Raw genomic sequence first — 26,399 nt, 5'->3', positions numbered from 1 at the left:
GAAAACACAGTAACACCATTTACTTCTAAATTTTGCTATTGTCACACCACTCCCCCAAAGGAATTTTAACTAACAGGTTAATGTTTTATGGGTAAAACGTTTAAATGCGATGACAATTTACTGTAAGTTGAGATGAAAAAATATTTAATCAAAGGCTATAAAAGCTAAAGGTTTTTTAAACCTTTAAAAAAGGTTTAAAATTTAAATTTAAAGCAGTTCATGACATATAACAATTTTTATAACATTATTCATCAATAACCAGTATTTTAATGTCAAAAAGAGAAACCTACTTTCAGAAATGTTTCAGGTTTAAAATAAAGCCAAATATTTTACATTAGTAAGTGAAGCTATTTGCAGGCCTATCACTGTAATATGCACTTATTTGTTGTTTGATCCTTCTGTAGTAAACATTTCAGGAATATTCATAAGTGTTTTTTTTTTTTCTTCAATTTTGACCCTATTCACAGTGAACCAAGATCAGTTTTCAGAGGTAGGATTAGTAGTTATGAGGGACAAGTGTAAGCAAGAGATCCTATGTGCCATTGCTGATAGTAACATCTATCATTGCTCAGATCCAAGTTGGCTTCTCCAATCCAGCTCTATCAGAACTAGAGCAGGCATTTAGATACCTATCTGACGCTTGTTTCTCTTAAATAGTTCTAAGGTCAGAAGAAAGAGGGGTAAATTTAGCTAACATCTCAAAAACCCATCAGTTATTGATGGACAACTTAAATTTGAGTTTAATACTTACTGGATTAATAACTCATGGGCTAACTATTCTAGTGGTGATTTAATTACAGAAACAATGTCCTACACAAAATGGCAAATGGTACTAAAGAGATATGAATGTGCCTTAGTACCACTATTTTTCCCATGCTAGAGGCATTAGGAAGGTATGGGGAGAATGACATTCACAGAGAACGTGCAGGAAGGAACTGCAATGTGTAAAGGCACAGAGCTGTGAAGTTTCAGTAATTGTGAGAAAAGTGGCTGAAGTTAGTCTGGAAAACAATAGTAGTAGAAAGGGAGGCCAAGTTCCAACTGTGAATGGGACTAAAGTCTTGTTTGCTAGGCTAAAGAGTCTGGATTTTATTCTAGAGACAACAAGAAATTAAGAGATTAGTACAGGTAAGTGACATGACCAATAGATTTTTGTTGTTGATGCTGATATTATAGGAAAAAAAATTCCAATAATGGGAAAAGGGTGACCTAGATTGGTAGCACAGAGAACTCCTTACAGGTTATAGTAATAATCCAGTTGTGACTTGGTCCATAATAGCAATGGAGGATGGAGAAACGAACCTGGATTCTAGACAAATGAGTAGGTATGCAGGTGAGATGAGGCACTAGATAGGATGAGGGAGGAATCAAGGTTGACAAAAGCTAGTTGGGTAATTAGACAGACTTTAACCTTACTAACAGATCGAGAATACAAGAAAATTAATACGTCTTAGGGAAGGAAGGGAAAATATAAATAATGTTACATCTTCAATGACTGCAAGAATTCCATACAGACCTGTGGAATCACTAGCCTGTGGCCAGTAACTGAAATTGTGGAAAGTGATAAAATTATCCAGAAAGTAGGTAAGTAAGAATTGAAAAGGATGAGGGGGAAAAAAAAAACCCTGGGAACCAGAAAGAGTTAGATAAAAGAAGAGACAACAAAAGCGACGGAGAAGAAACAATCAAAGGCAGGTGACTTAAGCAAGAGAAGAGTTTTGAGAAATGTGACAAATGCCCAGCAGAGGTTACAAGTAGGATGAGGTTGGAGAGTAGGTCCCTCAATTTGACAATTAGAAATCTGATATTTAAAAAAAATTTATTTAGCTTCTAGACAATACCTGTACTTTTAACAATCTGATGACGATCTTTGAAAACGAAACTCCTCAAATATACAAATATTAAACTTATTTGATTACAAAAAGCAATTCAAGTGTAAACAGGATACTGTAATTTGCCATGGTTACACCTTAACAAATGAAGTCTAACCATCTTCATCTCAGCTGAATTAGATGATAATCCTTTGAATATTGTACACACTATAGTACTAAAAAAGAATGTTTTGCACTTACATCTTACAAATTTTGTTTAATCAGTAAGTATTTGTTAAACAAGGATAGGAATATTCTAATTTCCAATGTCAACAGATAGAAAAGAACCTAGTTTACTAATCTTCCAAGTACAAGCAAATGTATTTTATTTTAAGATACTTTTAAGATGGTTTATAAAATATCATAGCAAAAAATTAATTTATGTATCTTTTCTAAAGATTTTGTTTAGAAAATATTTACACTCATGGAAAAGCTGAAAGAAGTGTACACTCATATATCCAACATCTGGATTCAAAATTAAACATCGTACTATATTTATTTCTCACACATTTATCTAACACTGTATCCATTCATGAATCCATCTTATTTTTTTGATGCATTTCAAATTAAGTTGCAGACCTGTGCCTTCACCTCCAAACAGTTCAACATGTAAATCATCAACTATAGTTGAATATTACTTATAGTTCTTTTCTAAAAATAAAATTTACATATGGTGAAAGGTACAAATCTTAAGTCTATCATTCAATGAATTTTGAGAAATATAAATAGTTGATCCTTGAACAACAGGGTTTGAACTGCTTGGGTCCACTCAAACATGAATTTTTTTTTTTTTTTTTTGGCGGTACGCGGGCCTCTCGCTGTTGTGGCCTCTCGTGTTACGGAGCACAGACTCCGGACACGCAGGCTCAGCGGCCATGGCTCATGGGCCTAGCTGCTCCACGGCATGTGGGATCTTCCCGGACCGGGGTACGAACCCGTGGCCCCTGCATCGGCAGGGGGACTCTCAACCACTGTGCCACCAGGGAAGCCCAAGCACCATTTATTGAACAAACTTTCCTTTCTCTAGCTGAATGGTATGCTTCCTTTATTAAAAATCAAATAATCAGACAAGTGTGGGTCTCTTTCTTAGTTCTCTATTCCATTTTGTTGTTGTATTTGTCTTTCTTTATGTCAGTAGTATACTAGCTTGATGCTGTAGCTTTATATTAAGTCTTGAAGTGTAACTCTTCCAATCTTGTTCTTTTTTTTTCAAAATTATTTTGGTTATTCTAGTATGCATATGTTTTCTTTGCCTTTAGGCAAATAACTAGGAATGAAATTGCTGGATCACTGGATAGGCTGTTTGGTTTTATAACAAAGTGTCAGTTCTTCCACAGTCTCACCAACGTCTGGTATAACCAGTCTTGCTAATTTCAGCCATTCTGGTAGGTGTGCCCTGGTATTATTAAAAGTAGACCTTTTAATAAGTCCTTTGAATTTCCACATAAATGGAATACAAAAATGTTAAAAAGAAAAAGGAATTATGATTAGGACGATATTGAATTTATAGAATTCATGATGTATCTATTGACGTTTTAGGAAGTCTTCTTTAATTTTTCTTAGCAATGGTTTGTATTTCATGTTGTTCAATCTATTCCTACACATCTTATGTTTTTTGATACTATTGTAAATGAAATTGCTTTTTAAATTTTTTTCCAATTGTTTGCTTCTAGTGTGTCTGTGTGTGTGTATATATATATATATATATTTTTTTTAAATTTTATTTATTTTTGGCTGCATTGGGTCTTTGTAGCTGAGCAGGGGCTTTCTCTAGTTCCAGCAAGCGGGGGCTACTCTTTGTTGCAGTGCGCAGGCTTCTCATTGCGGTGGCTTCTCTTGTTGAGGAGCATGGGCTCCATGTGCGTGGGCTTCAGTAGTTGTAGCATGTGGGCTCAGTAGTTGGGGCACGCAGGCCCTAAAGCATGCGGGCTTCAGTAGTTGCGGTGCATGGGCTCAGTAGTTTCAGTGTGTGGCCTCTAGGGCATGCAGGCTTCAGTAGTTGTGGTGCACGGGCTCAGTAGTCATGGCTCGTGGGCTCTAGAGCGCAGGCTCAGTAGTTGTGGCGCACAGGCTTAGTTGCTCTGCAGCATGTGGGATCTCAGTTCCCCGACCAGGGATCGAACCCATGTCCCCTGCACTGGCAGGTGGATTCTTAACCACGGCACCACCAGGGAAGTCTGAGCTTCTAGTATATTTCTGTGTAATTATTATAGCCTGTTAAATTTACTTATCAGTGTTAGTGATTGCTTTGTAATCTGAAAATACAGTCTTCCTATTCCTTTCCGATCTTTATACTTATTTTTCCTTTCTTGCCTTAGTTCATGGGCTAGGAGTTCAAATACAATGTTTAATGTAAGTTATGAAAATAGAAATCCTTGCCTGGTTCTCTCCTTTAAAGGGAAAGCATTTGATATTTCATCATTAGGTATAATATTAGCTGTACGTTTTTTGTAGATATCTTTTTATCAGATTGAGGAAGTTCTCTTCTACTCCTAATTTGTTTAGACAGAGGGATATCTGCAAAACTATAGAGAAACAGAAGTATGGAACTTTCAAAATAATGCAATATGATAGGGAATGGCAAGGCATAAAAAAGTACAAAGATAAATAAGTCTAATCATAAAAAGACATGCTAAGGAATTTGACTTTAGGCTGTTTAAAGTTGATAGGGGAATTAAAGAAGGTGCATGGTATGATCAAATCTGTATTTTATAAAGATTACTCAGACTCCATGAAGAAACTGAAGATAAATTTGGAAACTATTGTAATTATCAGACACTGGCCTTGGAAATTAAAAAAAAAAGGCAATGATAGGAATAAAACAAGTTTTTCTTAAACTGGGCTATCAACACAATACAGTCTTTACGAGAAAAGGTGCCCCATATAAAGTCAACCTCAACTTCAATTGAAGTTTTTAAACCCATTTTTATAAGAATGCCACTATTATTTCTAACTTCTGAACAGAAATAATGCACTGTAGCAAACATCACGGTCAATGGTGAAATGTTAATTTAGAATATTCCCTTGGAGTCAGGGACAACACTGGAAGACAGACAGTAAGAGGAAAAAAAAGAAGTAGAAATTAAAGTCAAAGTCTATAACACAGTGTATGCAGTGAATTTCTATCTGTCCCTCAATTTCTATCTGTCCCTCATTCAAATGTCATCTCCCCTCTCAGGGATTCCTCATCTCCAACATGGAATTAACTCAAGATCTCTTCTGTACTTATACCAAGAACTGCCTCTCTCTTGCTAATAGCACTTTAATTATCTGTTAATATGTTTGTCTCTCCCAGCAGACTAGACTAGGAATACCTATAAGCAAGAATTATTGCATGAACTCCATATCCCCAGATCCTGGCATATGTATTCACTTAATAATTGTTTAATGAATGAGCTAAATAAATGAAAAGATAAAACCTTGGCATATGTAATCACTTTATTGCTGAATGAGTGAGGTAAATAAGTGAAAAGATAAAATCGATCATAGTTATATTTTTTTTTGATCTCAACTACTAGAATTAAAGTTAATTTTTAAAAATTAATTAATTAATTAGGCTGTTTTGGGTCTTCGTTGCTGCGCACAGGCTTTCTCTAGTTGCGGTGAGTGAGGCTATTATTTGTTACGGTGCGCAGGCTTCTCATTGCAGTGGCTTCTCTTGTTGCGGAACACGGGCTCTAGGAGCATGGGCTTCAGTAGTTGTGGTGCACAGACTTAGCTGCTCTGTGGCATGTGGGATCTTCCCAGACCAGGGCTTGAACCTGTGTCCCCTGCACTGGCAGGCAGACTCTAAGCCACTGCGCCACCAGGGAAGTCCAAAGTTAACTAATTTTTAAAATGTCAAGTATTCTTTCAAACAAAAAGTTACAAGTTATATTTCAAAGAAATATAGCAAAGCAGTTTTACAAACAATATCAGGTTCCTTGTGCTGCCAGAAAAAAAAGCTGTGTGTGGAGTGGTGGGAGACTTACTTTCTGCAGTTTGCATTATTATTTCATCAAGCTCTTTTTCCAGTTTCTCATAAATGTCTAGCCTTGCCTGATGTTCAGAGTTCTGTGCTTGAAGTTCGGTAATACGTTTTTCAGAAGACGCTTGGAGACTATAAAATTCTTTAGTTAAAACCTAAGAGTGGAAGAAAAAAAATTGCAAAAGCAGAATTAAATAGGTTGACAGTTAAGACAAAAAAACATGATACAAAATTTTTTTTTAATGATTTAGACATGAAGTAGCTCAATTAAGATGACTGAGGAGGTAAAATACATTTATTTCTGAGGAAAATAATTTGTTTTTAAATGAAAATTATGAAGCACTTTATTATATAAATTGAAAAAAAATTAAAACTTAGTAATAGTTATAGGAGTAACATTAGCATTTGCTTATTAGAATTCAAAAAATTCAATAATGCTATACTCCTCACCTAGGTGGAGGTTATTTATCTGGTGACTACAGGTATTTGAGAAAGGCTTACAGAGCTGTATGTAAAAATTATACACTCATAATGAGTCCTTCAGTTTTTCACCAGAGATTATTTCATTTAGTCTTTTTTAAAATTTATTTATTTATTTATGTCTGCATTGGGTCTTCGCTGCTGTGTGCAGGCTTTCTCTAGTTGCAGTGAGTAGGGGCTACTCTTCGCTGCGGTGCGTGGGCTTCTCATTGCAGTGGCTTCTCTTGCTGCGGAGCATGGGCTTTAGGTGTGCAGTCTTCAGTAGTTGTGGCACATGGGCTCAGTAGTTGTAGCTTGCGGGCTTTAGAGCGCAGGCTCAGTAGTTGTGGCACACAGGCTTAGTTGCTCCGTGGCATATGGGATCTTCCCGGACCAGGGCTCGAACCTGTGTCCCCTGCATTGGCAGGCGGATTCTTAACCACTGCGCCACCAGGGAAGTCCTATTTCATTTACTCTTACCATGGTTTTAATAAGATTTTTGGTTTGCTGAACAATCAAAAATTCAAAGCAGCAAATCAAAATGTAAATGTGAAGTGCTACTCGGGGCAGTATCAGAAAATGCCTTTGTATAGAAAGAAAGGCTAAAAAATTATTAAAAAGAGATATAAAAGACATGGAAATTGGAGTTATTTTATGTAAGAACAAAAAATCCTGAATTTTCCTATGGTAACTCATTGAAGGAATCACTAGGGTGACAATAATGAATTCACTAAAACAGGAGACATTTCTAGTAACAAAGGAATGTTCTAATGCTTACATTAAATTCCAACTATCTAGAAAGTTTACTTACTAGTACAGACTAAATTATGGGGTGGTATTACACTTACTTCCTAACACAACATAAGTAATGTAGTATTTCCTGAGAAGCAATAGAATATTATGGTAAGAATATCGTTTGGAGCCAGAAAGATCTGGATTTCAGTTTTGGCTTTGACACTTATTCGTTGTGATCTTAGGTAATTATTCTTTCTATGCCTACCTCAGAATATTGCTGGAAGGATTACGTGAGAGGATAAACTCACAGTGCTTAGCAGAGTACCTAGAACATAGTAAAAGTGCTGAAAAATATTATTACCATTGCAGGAAATACAACTATGAGAACTTTGTATTAAATGGTTTGTAAAAATGAGATGTACTGCTTTAATTATTCTGAATTTTCTATTAGTTTCTCTAATGACAAAGTTCATCTTAACAAATGTATGTGATTGTGTGCTTCCTGTGATGGCGAGAAAGAAGATGTGGAAGATCTATTTACAGGTTTTAACAAGCAGAAATTTTGATTTAATATTCTTTTAATCTATTCCATCTCATTTTCTTCAATTATTTCCATCAGAACTCCCCCCCCGAGGGACTTCCCTGGTGGTCCAGTGGTTAAGACTCCATGCTCCCAGTGCAGAGGGCATGGGTTTGATCCCTGGTTGGGGAACTAAGCTCCCGCATGCTGCACGGTGCGGCCAAACAAATAAATAAATTAACCCCCCCTCCCCCAACCCTAGATAAACTAAACATCATTCCCACCCTCCAAATACATTCCTTTGAAGGGCGGAGAAAGAATAACATGGGAATAATATCTGTAGTATGATTTCTAGTGTCCCTGATTGGGTCAGAAAAAGAAAATTCCTGTTTTAGCATTATTCATTCTTGCTGGCTGGAAATGTTTTCTAGAGAATTTATTATAACAAAATCACCGCACAGTTTAACAATCTGGAGCTTTCAGAGAGTTCACTACATTGCGATGTAATTAAGAATCTGGTGGCTGAATTCCTTGTCAAAGAGAGGATCAGTAAGGATAGTGTTAAATGGCAATTCCTACAGCACAGCTGATACCTTTCATCTGTACCCCACTTTCTCCAATAAAAATACCACACAAAGAAAAAATGCAGAAATGGATATCTAAAGAGATAAAGAATCAAAATGTTGAAGATGAGATATTTCATAAAATACTATTTTAAGAAGAGACTTTAAAAGTAGTATTAAATTGAGAGGTACAATTTAAAATTCTCATTCATAACATAGAGAAGAGATTGTCAGAAACTTTTGATTTGGGGTAACTTCCAATACCTCAGTACCCCGTGGTAGTGAATTCTCCTTTATTATGGATTTGTCTGAGTGGCTGCTATGAAAAAATTTATTACAGTTTCTGAAAAGCCATTGAAGAACTTGATTCTTGGACCCATGGAAGGCTATTACATTAAAGATTCTTTAGGAAAAAACCAGTCTATGAACATTTGAGTTTAAACACGAATGCAAAAAATAGGTCAACGGCTTTTAGGAATCCATTAAATATCAAGCTTTCACAGTGGATATCTCCTTCCTTTTAATAATGATAATACAAAATTATATAAAATTATATAGATAACACATATATAAAATGAATGAAAATACAAAATTACAGGTCAATAATTGCTTTAAAAAGAGAGAAAAATATAAAGCCAGTGTTTTGAAAGCTTTTGGCAATTGATAATTATGAAAAAATAAAACAAACTGTTCCCAAGTTATAAATCAATGAGAATACTGGGTAAAAGCCACTGAAAAGTACATAATTATAGCAATCTCTACCTTTCACAAAATTATTTCTCTCTAAATTCATTATAAATAACAATTGTCTAAGATACCTTCTGCTATCAGAAAAATGGATTCAAACAATGGTATTATATTAGCTTTCATCAAACCAGTCACTCACTCATTAAATACTTATTGAACATCCACCATGAGTGAGGCGCTGTGTTAGGCATTGGTGACACAGTAATAAATAAACAGTCCTTGTCCTCTCAAAGATCCTAGTTTAACAAAGGAGAAGCTGTAAAGAAACTCCCCTACAGCTTCAGTTTCATCAACCAAAGTTTTTAGAATCATAATATTTTTTACAAAGTTGTTTTTCCATGTAAGACCTTTACACAAGAGAACACAATAATTATTAGTCACCTGCATCCACAGACCAAGTGGGTAGGTCTATGGGAAAGTGGTTTTCATACCACTTTCCCATAGACCTCCTAAAGTCACAACCTTTAGGAGGTCGTGAAATCAATTTAAACTCCAACCAGCTAAAAATAATAGAATAGAATGGTTTAGAAAATATCAGCACTGTTATGTTGTGAAGTACTGGTTAGTGAAATGTTTATTTCAGTACAGAGAGAGGGGAAGTGCTTCTTTACCTTCCTAAATATAACCCCACCCCCCCATCCCAAACACATCCTTAAGCACAGCCATCCAATGTGAAAAGAAAAAGAAATTGCTAGGAATTATAAAATTAAACCATGAAAAATTTGCAAAAGATGAATACAAAATCAGAGCTAATCTAATCTAAAATGTGTGGGAGAGTCGGCAGTAGCAGATTATGACTGCAGCAATTTCCCAAAGAAGGCACCTGAAGAAGTTTTAAATGCTGAACACTGCTTTGTTTAGAAGTGAGCATCATCTACAATTTTTACTTACGTTTCTTTAAATATGTATTATTTAACATTGTTTTTATGTTTTCCCCTAAGGCTTTATTTTCTGAGACTCTATTTTGTTAGTTTTACTTAACAGAGTACTCTTCAGAAATGAAATTTCTGAAAGATTGTTGTAATGAATACTTACATCATTAGCTAATTAATCATGTTAATGATATTTCCATGTTTTTTATTTTTAATGGTATTACTGCACCTTTCATTCCATGTTTTTAATTTTTATTATTATTTTATTTATTTTTTAAAGATTTTATTGATGTGGACCATTTTTGAAGTCTTTATTGAATTTGTTACAATATTGCTTCTGTTTTACATTTTGGTTTTCTGGTCATGAGGCATGTGGGATCTTAGCTCCCCAACCAGGGATGGACCCCACACCCAGTGCATTGGAAGGCGAAGTCTTAACCACTGGAATGCCAGGGAAGTCCCATGCTTAGTTGCAGCATGTGGGATCTTCAGTTGCGGCATGTGGGACCTAGTTCCCTGACCAGGGATCGAACCTGGGTCCCCTGCATTGGAAGCATGGAGTCTTAGCATGGACCACGAGTGAAGTCCCTCATTCAGTGTTTTTATTTTTTTAATTTTTTATTATTTTTTAAATAAATTTATTTATTTTTGGCTGAATTGGGTCTTCGTTGCTGCACGCGGGCTTTTTCTAGTTGCAGGGAGCGGGGCTACTCTTCATTGCTGTGCACAAGCTTCTCATTGCAGTGGCTTCTCTTGTTGTGGAGCACAGGCTCTAGGCACGCGGGCTTCAGTAGTTGTGGCACATGGACTCAGTAGTTGTGGCTCGCGGGCTTAGTTGCTCTGCGGCATGTGGGATCTTCCTGGACCAGGGCTCGAACCCTGTCCCCTGCATTGGCAGGCGGATTCTTAACCACTGCACCACCAGGGAAGCCCTCCATTTTCTAGTTAAATGAGATTTCCGATTTAAGGGTACTTTTGCCAGTATTTTAAAAACAACAAACAGACCTATGGCAATTTGCATTCCTTTTCTTAGAAATGGTCCATTCCTTCTTTCCACCTCTTTATCTAAAAGAGGAAGATATGTCCTCTTGATAAGAGATCTTTAAAACTTAAGGACACAGGCTTGTTCTCATACATAACACAAATATTATTTATAAAGCTCAATATGATACAGACCTTGTACTTATGGAGCTTACAGTCTGTGTTAATTTTAAAAGAAAAGCTTATATATGTACCTCCAATTTTTTCTGATATTTTTCACATTCCAACTGACATTGTGTGAGATTTCTTGCAGTCTCCTCTTGTAGAAGCTGAGCACGCTCACTTTCAAAAGATTTTATTTTACTTTGATGGAGAAATTCTGTTACTTTGCTTTCTGTACTAAGTTGTAGTTCTCTGTACCTGAAAGAAGAAAATTATGAAACACTAAAGAAATCTCGATTTATAGAAACATAAACATTACTTCTACTTTTTTCTATATCCCCATGTTATTATGCAGTTAATAAGTTTTATTTATTCAGCAAAGCTTTTGTAAATAATTTAGAGAGGCATATGTATGGAAATATGCTAAGTCCAGGAAACAAAACATACCAATTAAACTTCCTCTACTCCTCCCTTCTTTTCATTCCTTCCATCCAAAAATAGTTATTACCTCTCTATGATTATTATTATTTTGTAAGACATTTAAAATAAAAAATGGTAAGAACAAATTTCAGTTATATTGCTTAAAATGACTTAATTTCCATATATTTCATAGGCCTTCTTAAATCTATAGCATTGTTTCCAAACTTGCTATTTCATCTAAGTCTAAATAATATCAGATGGAGAAGAATGGCATGAAATATGCACATTAACCTGCATCTTCCTGAGATATTTGTAAAATAAATTTTTAAGTTAGTAAATATATATATCTGAATATTACAAGAAAACACAATGTACAAAGTACAAAGATAAATATAAAATGGTAAGCAGTCTATTACAACACAGATAAGAAACATTCTCTTCATTCCATAGGTATAGTTAGTAATGAAAACATTTCCATTTAACATATAAATCACTGCATATTATAGATTTGAAAATGCTTCAAGTTGACTGTGTTCTAACAGAAAGCAAACAAAGACATATTACACCTTTTCAGGGAGCTATTATGAACCCAGTATAATGCTAGATGTTCCTAAAATTCATTTTTTCAAATATTTATTGAGCTAGACACCATGCTAGGCAAATATGTGTACAATGGAAGACAAAATAGGTTTTCTTTTTTTTCTTCCCCCTTAAAGAACTTAGTTTTTGGGAGTTCCCTGGTGGTCTAGTGGTTAGGATTGGCGCTTTCAATGCCGTGGCCCAGGGTCAGTCCCTGTTCCAGGAACTGAGACCCTGGTTGGGGAACTGAGATTCCACAAGCTGCGTGGCGTGGCAAAAAAAAAAAAAAAAAGAACTTAGTTTTCTGGGGAAGAGAGGAAAATATACATGAAAATTCAATAGAATATGGTAAGTGCTTCAATAAGGTAATCCCTAGGTTCGATGGGAACCTACAGGAAGAAGATTTAACTCAGTTTGTGCAGGTGTGTGTTTGTGTGTGCGCAGCAGGCGGAGGTACAGGGTGGAAAGTACTCTCGGAAGTAGAAACAAGAGTATGTGCAGGGCGGGAAGCAGAGAGCATAGTCTGTTTTATTCATAGTATCTCATTTAATCCTTACAACAGCTCTATTAGGTATTTTGCAGATGAAAAACCAGACGTTCAGAGATTAATTTCTTTAAACAGGAAGAAGGTGCTGGTAAATTTCAGGTGGGGTCTCAAATTCAGCTATGTTTGAGTCTACAGGAATGATCTTTCCACTATTACACAGTACTCTTAACTGACATTTCTGAGTTCAGATAAACTTTCAAATGTGTTTTAAAGGTCATTTCACTCTTGTAAGTGACAATAACATTCAAAGTATAACCAGAGAAAATAGGCATTTAGATACTTGCTACAGGCTACTTCACTCTTGGTACTCTTATCTTTAGTAAAAGCATCTCACGATCAGATTGGTGGAAGTTCCATTCAAGCATATTGCTACACATTATTTAATTCATACCAAGGCTTTAAGGTGAATGCAGCTTGTGTCTTTAACTTTCTGGAAAGTCCAGGCATTAATTTTATGTATGTATAAAAGAACAGCTAGGTCATATGGTCACTCCAGTTTTAACTTTTTGAGGAACTGCCAAACTGCTTTTCAATGTGGTTGCACATTCTCACCAGCAATTATGAGGGTGGTAAGTTCTCCACATCCTTATCAAAACTTACCATTGTCTCTTTGATGATAGCCATCATCATGGATGTGAAGTAGTAAAAAATTATTTTTTTCAAAAATTTATTAATTCAACAATTTACTGACATGAAAATGCCCTGTATTCCCTGGGGTAAATTGTCTTATAAATGCATAAAACATATGTGAAATCCATACCTATTTGTATGTTAAACTGTGAGACACACTAGACTTCATTACTGAAATATATTCTTGATAAGTCATTTGGAATGTGCTATTTATCTTTAAAAGAATTTGTTTCGAAAAAATTAAACAGCAAAGTTTGCCTTTTTCTGGATTCAGGACATTGTGGTTAATTCTGAGGTCAATGCTAACTCCAAACAGGAAATGAAAGACTTAGCTTTTAGATTTCACCTGCTCTTCTTATTCATTATATGACACTTGAAAGTTACTTTTAGCACTATTATTCTTCCCCTATACTGAACAGTTAAGTAGTTATCTCCTAGAAATTTGAGGATACTAAGTTTAATGAAATGACACTTCTATGAACCAAATGATAATTCTTTTTAACCAGATATACTTTTTATTTTTTTATACAGCAGGTTCTTATTAGTTATCTATTTTATACATATTAGTGTATATACGTCAATCCCAATCTCCCAATTCATACCACCACCACCACCCCCCTCAAATGATAATTCTAAAGACTCATCTATTCTCATGTTGCTTACACAGTAAAAGAAAATCTGCCTCAAATCATTCTGACTCTGTAATAATAGTTACTCTTCTAATTTAAGTTGAACTGTGAAAATGCTGAGGAAACATTAGAGCTGCAAACGCAGTTCCAGAGTGAGGAACAGATGACAAGGGTACAGGCTGACAATCTCAGGTAACTTCCTCCTACTTGTTTTGCTAATATAACCTGCCACATTTTACTTTGTTGACTCAGACTTCTCATTTTATCCTCTTAATGTGAACATCTTACTTGAACTAAGTCAATATTATTCACATGTTAACAAGTTTGTTTGATACCCTAACTCATCATAGTAACCTTAAGAGGTCACATTTCTTACAAAGTTAAAGTATAATCACAATCTCCAACTATTGTTAGCCCAGGCCCCCAACGTGACTAGATGAGTCTTTATGCTAGCTGGGTTTTTAGTTTTCATACGACTTTCTCATAAATCACATACTACTTTAAAAATAGTAATATAAGGACCTAGAATGAACTGTTTTTGCTCTCAAGGAATATTCACTGCAACGTACTTTGGGCTGGACAAACAAGGAGAATTTTACCTGTTAAAAGGTGAAAATCAGCAATTAGACAGGAAACAACAGAGATGTTAACCCATGAGAAATGCTCTCAGCTATGGTGAATTAAACTCCAAGCAGCATGGCATATTCTGCAGTGCTGAGAAATAACTGCAGGAGAGACATCAACATGGAGTTCTGTTCTCAGAAATGGGAGAGCTCACTTGAACAAAAGCACCAGATAAAACACTAAATAACAACAGGTTTTCATTAACAATATTTACATCAGCAGTCTTTACATATATATGATGGTGAAAAGTTTGCTCATTACACTCTGATGTATTAAGCCAAGCTATGCTTGTTTATTCCAATCTCTATCAACAAGATTATCACTGGTACGAAAGTCAAAGACTCCTATAATTATTCATTTTAGTTTTTATTGCAATGAGAAACAACAACTGATCTTTGAATTTTATCCACAAAAGGTTCATGGCTTCTCCAATATTAAAACTGGATATGGGACTTCCCTGGCAGTCCAGTGGTTAAGACTCCACGCTTCCGCTGTAGGGGTCACGGGTTCGATTCCTGGTCGGGGAACTAAGATCCTGCATCCTGCATGCCGCGTGGCATGGCCAAAATAAATAAATAAAATTAAAAAATAAATAAATAAAAAATAAAACTGGATATTTATTCTGAACCCAATTATCTAATCTCATTTCCTAGATAGACTTTCTAAGGCAAAATACCCCCAAATATTATATAAGTGGTAAGGTTCCTATAATCACCAGGACCAGTAAGTGGTCCTTCCATTAAGATTTTCTGAGAGCTGGCCCAGTTTAGAAGTAAGGCAGTGAAGCAGCTGAGGCAAGGCATTTGTCTATGTTCAGGAGAACAACTATAGATAGATAAAGAGCACAGGAAATAACACCTGCACAAGGAAGATTGGTAAAAGAAGTTAAGCAAAGTAACAGTATTTCCAGTTATAGGAAAGGGTTCAGGGAAGGATTTTAGTAGTTAGGCATCAGTTAGATTAAGTTTTGAAAGGGACTCTGGGTCAATATAGAGAAAATACTTGTGGGGTTTAAAAGAATACATGGGAGCAGGTAGTCATGGCTGGACCACTAAATCCTTTGTGTTGGGGAGGATAATTTAATTCTAAATTCGACAAGCAACTGGGGCATACGCTGCTGATAAATTTTCTACGTGTATTAAAAAAAAAAAATTGCTTTTAAACAGAGATGGGCCTGAGACTCCAGATAGGGATTTCGCTGTGGGAAACTGGAGTTGACAAGGGCAGAAGCTGCCATCTCTAAGCAACTGAGAATCAATCTTGCTTACCTGAGTGGGATATTGATCCCATTTTATTCTGGCGTTTCGGGCTCCTCTTTCTCCTTATTTTATTTTATTTTTTGCGGTACACGGGCCTTTCACTGTTGTGGCCTCTCCCGTTGTGGAGCACAGGCTCCGGACGTGCAGGCTCAGTGGCCATGGCTCAGGGGCCCAGCCGCTCCGCGGCATGTGGGATCCTCCCGGACCGGGGCACGAACCCGTGTCCCCCGCATCGGCAGGCGGACTCTCAACCACTGCGCCACCAGGGAAGCCCTCTCCTTATTCTTTTAATAAGGTTTCATCGAGTTGATGTTCAATTCCCTTTGAATTATTCATTTTAACTAATCCACACCTTAACTACTCTTTGTCCTTGCTATTTGTAATTCTCAGGGGATAAAACTCATCTCCATTCTATTTACAGAGAATTTCGGTTGTGTTTCTGAACCTGTTCTACATGTATTACTAGCCCTGTACCACATGCTGAAAATGCTTCTGGATGAGTCACTGAGTGATAGTTAACCAAACCCTAAGATCCACTTATGCCAATTAAGAATTGAGGGGGGAAAAAAAAACAGGACACAAAAACCTGTTTGTTTGGATTTTCTGCTTCTATGAACTGAGGAAAAGCTAATCATCTTAGGTTAAAGATACTAAACCACTGATTTTTCAATTATCCCTAAAGATTTTTTTTGCTCTCAATAGTATCTATCTGTATATCTATATTTATAGACCCATATCTAATCTTATATTAACTGCTATTCTATCAACTACATATTTAAAGCATAATGAGTATGAAGTACAAGACACTTAATACTTTTTACAAAAGTACACTTTTTATTTCCTCTTTCATATCTGCTGTTTTATATAGGACTAACTTTCCATTAACCAGAATATTTCTTTCTTTTTTTTTCTTATTTTTCTTTTCTTTTTTTTTTTGTGGCCATGCTGCACAGCAGGAGGGATCTTAGTTCCTCCACCAGGGATCGAATCCATACCCCCTGCAATGGAAGCATGGAGTCTTAACCACTGGAACACCAGGGACGTCCCAACCAGAATATTTCATTCCTCAACATCTAATTCATTTAAAAATATTTATTGTGTACCTAAATGTGCCAGGTACTATTAGATACCAGAGAACCACAAATAGCATCACTACTCTTTAAGGATCTCACATTGTAATGATGAAAAGGCAAACAAACGTAAGGTGATAAGCTAATAAATTCTAATAATAATAATAGAGTGAGGGTAGAGAGAATGATAGAGATATTAGTGGTGGTGTTATGTTAAAGACGTTGGGCAGGGAAGGCATCGCTCTGTTAAAAGGTGATATTTGAGCAAAGGATTTAATTAAAATCTATATTTTAGAACTAAAATAAGTGATTAATAAAAAAATAGTTACTGACCATGTAAAGATTATATGTATTATATAAGATTTATATAATAAAGACTTTTTCATTTTAAAGAGATACAATGTTAAAAATATGAAGGCAATAGGAGTCCTTCACACTGATTTGAAACTTGGTATCTTAAACCAGTAGTTAAAATTACCTACCCAAACTATACTAATGGATTTACTAGAGAGTCTAATCTATATGAATTGTAACTAGAACAAAGAGGACTGAATTTTTAACAAATGCATTGGTGACATCAGGATGAATGCTACTATTTCACAGGACTGGGAAATAGACACTTATTTGAACAAACAATTCGATCAACTTAAGAAATGCTTTGAATTCATTTTTATTCTGAAGTAATTCATAAGCCACATAAGAAATGTCCTTTCATCATTTATAGTGTGTCTTTTTGAAAATAGCTTTACAATTTTTGTCTTGATTATACAAATAATACATTTATTATAGAATTTTAGAAAATACAGAAAATAGAAGAAAATGTCAGCTGTAAGCTCATAATGATAATTGCTGTTTATGTTTTTATATATCTCCTTCTCTGCACAAGTAAATATTTTCAAGTTTTTATTTTTAATTCTGTAATTTATCACATCCATTATTAGGGAAAAAACTTCAATTACAAGTAAAGATTAAAGACCTCCTATTTATCACTTTTCTGTGCATCCTCATTGTGGTTTTTCTTTTCTTTTCTTTTTTTTTTTTGCCATACGCGGGCCTCTCACTGTTGTGGCCTCTCCCGTTGCGGAGCACAGGCTCCAGATGCGCAGGCTCAGCGGCCATGGCTCCCGGGCCCAGCCGCTCCGCGGCATGTGGGATCTTCCCGGACCGGGGCACGAACCCGTGTCCCCTGCATTGGCAGTTGGACTCTCAACCACTGCGCCACCAGAGAAGCCCTCTTTTCTTTTTTTTAAACAATACATGTGTATTATACACAGAAGGATATATCAGTCTCCTTTTTCATTTTTTAAAAAGTGGCTCATGTCACATACAGTCTGTAACTTTTTTTCACCTAAGAATATGTTTTGGGATCCATCCATGTTTCTACTTCATTCTTTCCATTTGCTACACAGTAGATCACAATGTGGACATAATCATTTAATTCTATAATTCATTTATTTTATCCTAAACTGATGAACATTTAGATTGTTTCCAATTTTAATTATACACAGTGCTTCAAAGGCCACCATAAATAATGCCTCCACTTCACGAGCGAATGTTTCTCTAAGAAAGATCATCATGAAGTAGAATTGTTGAATCAAAAGATGTAAAATTTTAAGAGATACTGCCCAATTTCCCTCCCAAGTGGCAATATCAATTAAAAATGGTACCAGAAGTATATGAAATATGGTTCCTCTACTTCCTCACCAATATTTGATATTATCATATATAAACATGTTTGCTATGCACATTATATATGTAAATCATATCTTCATATAGAATTCGCTATCCCTTCCCCCCGATATAACTTAAAAATCTTCCTATGCTATTAAAGCCCTTTTATAAATATTATTTTTATTGGCCACATAATTTTCCATTCTTTATTATTCCTCTATTGTCAGACATTTAGCATCTCCCCAATTTCTTACTTCATTGTTCATACCAAATAGTCGTACCCAGTTTATTCTTTACTCTGAGCAAAGTATGAATTTCCAGAAACAAAATACATCTTTGAAGGAAGAAGGCTCTTACAATCAAAGGCTGTGCTATAAAGTAACTATACTGAGCAATGCCAGGATAGTTGCGAAAAGTATATGAGGCCCAAATGTGTCTACTTTGTGGAGGATATTATTGTTTGGATCCATATATCCTGATGTGTTTCTTTAAAAAAATATAAACTTGACTCATTACGTATGCACATATTTATACATGTATCACGGATATATCTAAAATCACATAAGGACATTTACAGATATCTAAAAAGAAAAGTGTACATTTGGGAGAAATGATATTACTGTAGGTAAAGGTATCTGGGAGATGGGAGGGTGGAAATAAAGTTACTCTTTTTACATTATGTGGTTTGACTTAAAATTAATTAATTTTGCTAAAGGCAACTCAAAAATTTTTGATATGGGCAATTAAAAAATGTAAACTTAAGCACTTTCCATTTAAATAATTTTGGCTGACATACATTTTACTTCTCAAAATAAAAGTATTTATTAGCCAAGTAAGGGATGAAGTACTTATCACTACATCATCACTGTCTAGTAAAGTTAAATCTTTGGTTGGTTAAGTTTTTTAATATCCTGAAAACACCTGAAAGATCTCTGAAGCCAGAAATAAGTACTCCTGCTCTACCAGACCTAATCTACAATTTCTAATCCATTACTTTAAAAAAGCAAACAAAACAAAACAAAACCCCAAATTAAAAAAACACAATTTTATGTAGTTTTACATATTTCAAATTAATGCACATTTACATACACATTTACATTTATACAAATTAATACCAGAACTTACAATTGAATTTTGAAAGGAGGATTTGTGAAAATTTCTACAGGTATTTCTTTAAAAATAACTTTTCATATCATTATATCTTTAATATTTAAATATATAGTTATATTCTTCAATTTATGAATTTATATATCAGTTGGAAAGGGGAGTAGGTCAGAATCTCCTATTATTCGGATTACATACTAATTTACTATCCTGCTAATATGCCCTCCCACTGGCAAGTGTTTGTTTTCTAATCGAGAATTGCTGTATGTAATGAGAGAAATTTACTGATAGGACCACGTTGCCCATGTGAAAGCTTTGAAGGTAGAAAACATGTTTAAAACAATTAATATATATTAGAGAATATAGCTGAAATTGCTTTCTTTTCATTGACATTGAAATGGAAAGTGTTATTTTAAAGATTTTACTTTTATACATTATTGCTACCTAGTGTTCTACCAACTGTTCTTTTATTTTTGTCATCTCGATATTACAAAATTTTAAAATATATACTTAGATACTGAATCCAAACTATTTTCAGTGAAAATTAGAAGAGCAATGACTGCAGTTTAAAGATATATATATATATAACATTATAGAGAAACAGAATTCTAGTAACTCTGGTCTTTCCATTTCAAGTGTGAAATTTTCAAAACTGAAAAAGCAGGCAGAAAAAACTTATAAAACGACCATCAGTGTTGCAACAATGATTACTACAGGACATGAGGAAGGAATTTAAAAGGCGTTTGGGTATCTGTCCAAATGCTTCTGCCATTTAGATGATTTCTTCAACAAGTCCACTGCTCAGCTGTAATACTACATCTGTCATTTTTGGCTTACAAGCTAATTCTTAAATGAATGTGAGAGATCTTTTTTTTGCTGAGTTAAAAATGCTGAGTATGTTTAACAACTGTACCATGGATTTATAAGAATTTCAAGCATGCATTTAGAGTAATTCAATGCATCTATCATATCATGATCAAATAAAATATGTAATGTCATTAATAAACAATATGTAGTAATATTTGGCTGTCTATAAAGGCAAAAAATTGATACCAGGTATGTGAAGATAAAAGTAAGTACTTAAGTGAAACAAATATAATGAAAGGAATGTAGCCTTAAAATAAATCAAAGCATGCATGAGATAAAATTAGAGTAAAATATTTTATAACAGTGTTTGAATGGGGAGCTGTTTTCTCTTTGGTGGCAACATGACAACACTAAAAATTCAACTTGAATCATCCTCTGAACCAAGAGTATTTATTATATCAGTGCATCAGAGTACTCAAAACTATTTCATGCTGCTTTCAATACAGACCCTAGAGCGTTAGGCTACATTAAAGGAAAAGATCAGAATATTATAAAGCTGAATCTAAAAAAAGTCATGAAGTTTGCTGTATGTACTTTCCTCTCAACTTTGTTGTGAGCCCAAAACTGCTCTAAAAAAATGAAGTCTTAAAAAAAATTCATAAGAAAATACACTTTGGGGGGATGCTTTTATGAAGAATAGTGTCAGGTATGAACAGTAGCAGAATATAAGCTAATCATGGTTTTATCCTATTTTTCCAGAAGACATAGTGCAAAGAAAGGATATCAACTTACTACAGCTAACACACAAAGTACTGTATAAGGCAAAAAGGAATATAAAGGTCATTTAGACTAACTTCCTATTAACAGGCAAAAACTACAAACCTTAACTTATATAAATGTGTTTTGAAATAGGCTAAAGTATTCCACACGAACACTCAGAAAATTCCTGAATAGGGATCTAGAAACCAGAGTCCTGGGTCTTCAAAATCATAGAGTTTGATAGTAGAGCTGGATCACTAGGAAGACTTTTTTATTTTCTAAGGGTGAGGATGACTCCTAAGCTTGATTCCATCTACCCAATCAGGAATGACCTCAGAACCACTTGTGGTACTTGTAAGAATTCTAGATGCCACAGTTCCACCTTAGACCTACTGCATCAAAATCTCTAAGGATAGACTTGGGAATACTGAGTTCTAGTTGACTAAATGAGCAAATATAAGTGAAATGCTCACAACAGTGCCTTGTACAATTAAAAGTTACTCAAGTACAAGAATCTTGTTTAATGTATCTCTGGATTCTTAGGATCTAGTGTATCACCTGGTATATAAGAAACTCTTAATGACTCTTTACTGAATGAATAAATGGAGTCATATTAACCATTTTGGGTGTTATAAAACTGAAATTACTAAGTCGGTTCAAGCCAGGGTAGAAAACACTAAAGTATCATAAACTAATCTGATGAGGGACAGTCTTTTCTGAAGTGTGACAAAACTAGTGAATTAAGATGATTATTTCCAGGTTTGGGTGTCAGTGTAAGATGAAAACAAATCACAGGGAATGAAGGAAAAAGAAACCAAAATGATGGGATAGGTATGAATGAGCTACAAGAAAGATTAAAGTTTCTAAAAATGTAGTTTACCTAATGGCTAAGGTGGTAGGATGGAGATGTGACCACATTCAAAAAACATTTAAAAAACAGACATACAAACAAGGAGCAAAGTTAGTGTGACATGATAGCATGATATATCTAAATTCTGTAAAGAGTTAAAGTTGTTGCAAAATGTACACACAATTTAAAAAATATAAGTGCAACTCACTAGCATGAGTGTCTCTCATGAAGGCATGTAAAACAGAAATGAAGAAGAAAAACATAACATAATAATGAGAAGAACTAAATCACTCTGTTAGGTCTACTTCCTCGTCTCTAAATTTCTCTCATTAGACTTAATGGACTAAATAACTGCTTATTAGTTTTTCTATACAATACTACCTTGGGATTTTCAAACAACTAGATAGATAAGACAATATTATGTTAGCACAGTTAACATATCATGTTATCATACTTTTTATTTTCTACAGCCGTTTGTCAAATGAGAAAGCTTATAAAATTTCAGAAAATGTCTGCATACCTAGGTATTTATTTAACTGTCTATTTATGGCTACAAATGCATCAGGATAAAAATGAAATAATAAAGTATCTCATATAATCAAAGATAAGTATTAATTGAATGAAAAAAATTAAACATAAAAAAATTAAACATTAAAAAAAATCTCACATTAGTACTTTGAAGAAATGCTTTCTCCCCTTAAATATTTTCCGGAGCCTCAACTGTCCCCCTATACTTTTCCTATATATAGCCTTCCATCCCAGCAACTGTTGGTTGCTTCTCATGCTCCTCCTCCCTAGGCTGGGGGAAAGTTGGCACTTTTATTACCGTCCACCGATTACGGCCTGCCGCCTCTTCCTTTTCTCTCACTTGCTATTCTAACCGAGACCCAAAGCAGTAGGAGGCTTTGGGTCTTGGTTAGAATAGCAAGTGAGAGAGAGGTTTGTGATCAAAAGTCAGAGATGAACTCTATAGGATTTTACTACGAGGAAACTTGAACTGGCACGACTCCTGTCAGCATGTGTACAAAACAATACAAAGGAAAGGAGCCCAACGTTTTAGTGCCTTATGTTTATATTTGCTATTCATGTATATATATGCTTTTCACTTAATCATCTCTAAAATTTTAACAGAGTTTCAGATTATTTTCTTTTCAGAGATAAAGAAACTGAGACTTAGAAAGGTTAGTAACTTGCCCACGTAAGTAACAAAGCTGGAATTTGCACCCAGGCCTGCCTCAAATTTCTGGGCTCTTACCCTATAACAACCTGTATCCAAGAGAGAAAAAAAATTTTAAATAAAAATAAAGTATGTACCAAAAAGACATACACAAACTCCAGCAATACCCTGTTGGCAGCTAAGTGAGGACAGACACAACTAAGGAAGGAAGACAGCAGAGGCAAAGGGCATGACTGAAAGGTGAAAAAAGGAGATGAAACAGGCCAGGGCTGTCTACGAAAAGAATCAAACACACAATGACTCCCCATGGGGAGAGTAAACCTGGGTTTAGGTGTGGGGTTTAAGGAGGTTCAAATCATTAAAGGTGTTATAGATGTCCTAGAAAGAAATCTAGAGAGAAAAGTTATTCCTGTTGCTTTGGACAAAGTTGGCTCTGTGCCCCACCAATACCTATAGTACGGGTGTGAATATAAGATGAGGCCTTTCCCTCAAATCATTCGGAAGGCAAAAAGGGTGTCACTTTTTCTTTGAGTTTTCATAAAATCCTTCCCATTGAGTATTCTCTCAATAGCTTTATTTGGAAATATAAGACACTGTGTAGGGAGGACACATTGGCTTGCAAAGACCATAATCAATGCAAATTTTGATGCTAATATTGTTCTCTAAAAAGGATCAATAAATATAGAAGCAAAGATACTTAACACATATAATAATTATTTCTGGGATGCAGCCTCACAACTACACCACAAGCAGGTGTTAAAGATTATCTTAAAAAAGAAACATAATCAATCACACTGTGAAGATCACAAACACACCAAAAAAACAAATGGAAAAAAATTGTTTTTGAATGGATACTGTGGCAAAAGATGAAAATCTGACAACAGTACCATCTAGGGATTCCAACAGTGAAAAAAATATAAAAAGCAGTGAACTTCCTTCCCCGTATTGTATGACCTATTATATCAGACAGGCTAACACTGGTACATCACAAAGTACTCTTTCCACTGGAAGGCAGATGATGTCACTGATTTTGTCTCCAGAAAGAGGGCAGACAGCAGAAGCAAGGACTACAATTCTGCAGCCTGTGGAAGGAAAATCACATTCACAGAAAGATAAGATAAAAGAAAAAGGCAGAGGATTTCGTACCAGATGAAGGAACAAAACAAAACCCCAGAAAAACAACTAAATGAAGTGGAGATAGGCAACCTTCCAGAAAAGGAATTCAGAATAATGATAATGAAGATGATCCAGGACCTCGGAAAAAGAATGGAGGCAAAGATTGAGAAAATGCAAGAAATGTTTAACAAAGACCTAGAAGAATTAGAGAAAAAACACTGAGAAGAATTAAAGAACAAACAAACAGAGGTGAACAATACAGTAACTGAAATGAAAAATACACAAGAAGGAATCAATAGCAGAAAAACTGAGGCAAAAGAACGGCTAAGTGACCTGGAAGACAGAATGGTGGAATTCACTGCCACAAAACAGAATAAAGAAAAAAGAATGAAAATAAATGAAGACAGCTTAAGAGACCTCTGGGACAACATTAAGCAACAACATTCACATTACAGGGGTCCCAGAAAGAGAAGAGGGAGAGAAAGCGCCCGAGAAAATATTTAAAGATATTACAAATGAAAACTTCCCTAATGTGGGAAATGAAATAGCCACCCAAGTCCAGGAAGCGCAGAGAGTCCCAGGCAGGATAAACCCAAGGAGAAACATGCTGAGACACACAGTAATCAAACTGGCAAAAATTGAAGACAAAGAAAAATTATTTAAAGCAACAAGGGAAAAATGACAAATAACATGCAAGGGAACTCCCATAAGGTTAACAGCTGATTTCTCAGCAGAAACTCTACAAGCCAGAAGAGAGTGGCATGATATATTTAAAGTGATGATGGGCTTCCCTGGTGGCACAGTGGTTAAGAATCCACCTGCCAATGCAGAGGACACGGGTTCAAGCCCTGGTCCAGGAAGATCCCACATGCAGCGGAGAAACAAAGCCTGTGCGTCACAACTACTAAGCCTGTGCTCTAGAGCCCGCGAGCCACAACTACTGAGCCCGCATGCCGCAACTACTGAAGCCCGCGTGCCTAGAGCCTGTGCTCTGCAAAAAGAGAAGTCACTGCAATGAGAAGCCCGCACACCGCAACAAAGAGTAGCCCCTGCTCGCCGCAACTAGAGAAAGCCTGCATACAGCAACGAAGACCCAATGCAGCCAAAAAATAAATTAAAAAAAAAAAAAAAAAAATTAATTAAAAAAATAAAGTGATGAAAGGGAAGAACCTACAACCAAGATTACTCTACCCGGTAAGACTCTCATTCAGACTTGACAAGAGAAATCAAAAGCTTTACAGACAAGCAAAAGCTAAGAGAATTCAGCACCACCAAACCAGTTCTACAACAAACGCTAAACGAACTTCTCTAAGTGGGAAACACAAGAGAAGAAAAGGAGCTACAAAAATAAACCCATAACATTTCACACCAGGAAATCTGGTCTGAAAGGATGGGTGTGAAGCCTCTGCACGCGCCACTCTCTGAGCAAGCGAAGCCAGACTAAGCCCAAAGGAAAAAAATATCCTACACTATTAATAAAAGAGCACCATCGAGTCTGGACCTGCCAAAGAGGCAAGAGACTTTTTCTTCCCTCTTTGTTTCCTGGTGCGCGAGGAGAGGGGATTAAGAGCTCTGCTTAAACGAGCTCCAGAGACAGGCGCGAGCTGCGGCTAAAAGTGCGGACCCCAGAGACGTGCATGAGATGCTAAGGCTGCTGCTGCTGCCACCAAGAAGCCTGTGTGCGAGCACAGGTCACTATCCACACCCTCCTTCCGGGAGCCTGTGCAGCCCGCCACTGCCAGGGTCACGGGATCCAGGGACAACTTCCCCAGGAGAATGCACAGTGCGCCTCGGGCTGGTGCAACATCATGCCGGCCTCTGCAGCTGCAGGCCCGCCCCGAACTCAGTGCCCCTCCCTCTCCCCCCTGCCCCCCCTCCCCCGGCCTGAGTGAGCCAGAGTCCCTGAAGCAGCTGCTCCTTTAACCCCGTCCTGTCTGAGCGAAGAACAGACGCCCTCCGGCTGACCAACATGCAGAGGCGGGGCCAAATCCAAAGCTGAGCCCCTGGGAGCTGTGAGAACAAAGAAGAGAAAGGGAAATCTCTCCCAGCAGCCTCAGGAGCAGCGGATTAAAGCTCCACAATCAACTTGATGTACCCTGCATCTGTGGAATACATGAATAGACAACGAATCATCCCAAATCGAGGAGGTGGACTTTGAGATCAAGATTTATGATTCTTTCCGCTTTCCCTCTTTTTGTGAGTGTGTATGCTTCTGTGTGAGATTTTGTCTGTATAGCTTTGCTTCCACCATTTGTCCTAGGGTTCTATCTGTCTGTGTTT

General features: G+C 36.0%; 1 protein-coding gene across 5 annotated transcripts in view; it reads right to left on the bottom strand.

Annotated features, from left to right (window-relative positions):
• The window catches only part of PIBF1 (progesterone immunomodulatory binding factor 1), a 212,483-nt gene that overhangs the window by 73,868 nt on the left and 112,216 nt on the right, over window positions 1–26,399 (bottom strand). For all 5 annotated transcript variants that reach the window (XR_004035579.2, XM_030838671.3, XM_060287868.1 and 2 more), the window contains 2 exons: window positions 10,970–11,135; window positions 5,843–5,993 (listed from right to left, as the gene is read on the bottom strand). Coding sequence is in view for 4 of the 5 variants with exons in the window: in XM_030838671.3 (XP_030694531.1) it covers window positions 5,843–5,993; window positions 10,970–11,135 (317 nt within the window). In the remaining variant the exon portion in view is untranslated. The remainder of the gene's footprint in view (window positions 1–5,842; window positions 5,994–10,969; window positions 11,136–26,399) is intronic.

Source organism: Globicephala melas, chromosome 18, assembly GCF_963455315.2.
Source record: "Globicephala melas chromosome 18, mGloMel1.2, whole genome shotgun sequence".
In the NCBI taxonomy this organism is placed as follows: Eukaryota; Metazoa; Chordata; class Mammalia; order Artiodactyla; family Delphinidae; genus Globicephala; species Globicephala melas.
The sequence above is the reverse complement of the archived record's forward strand: the minus strand, read 5'-3'. Positions and strand labels throughout refer to the sequence as shown.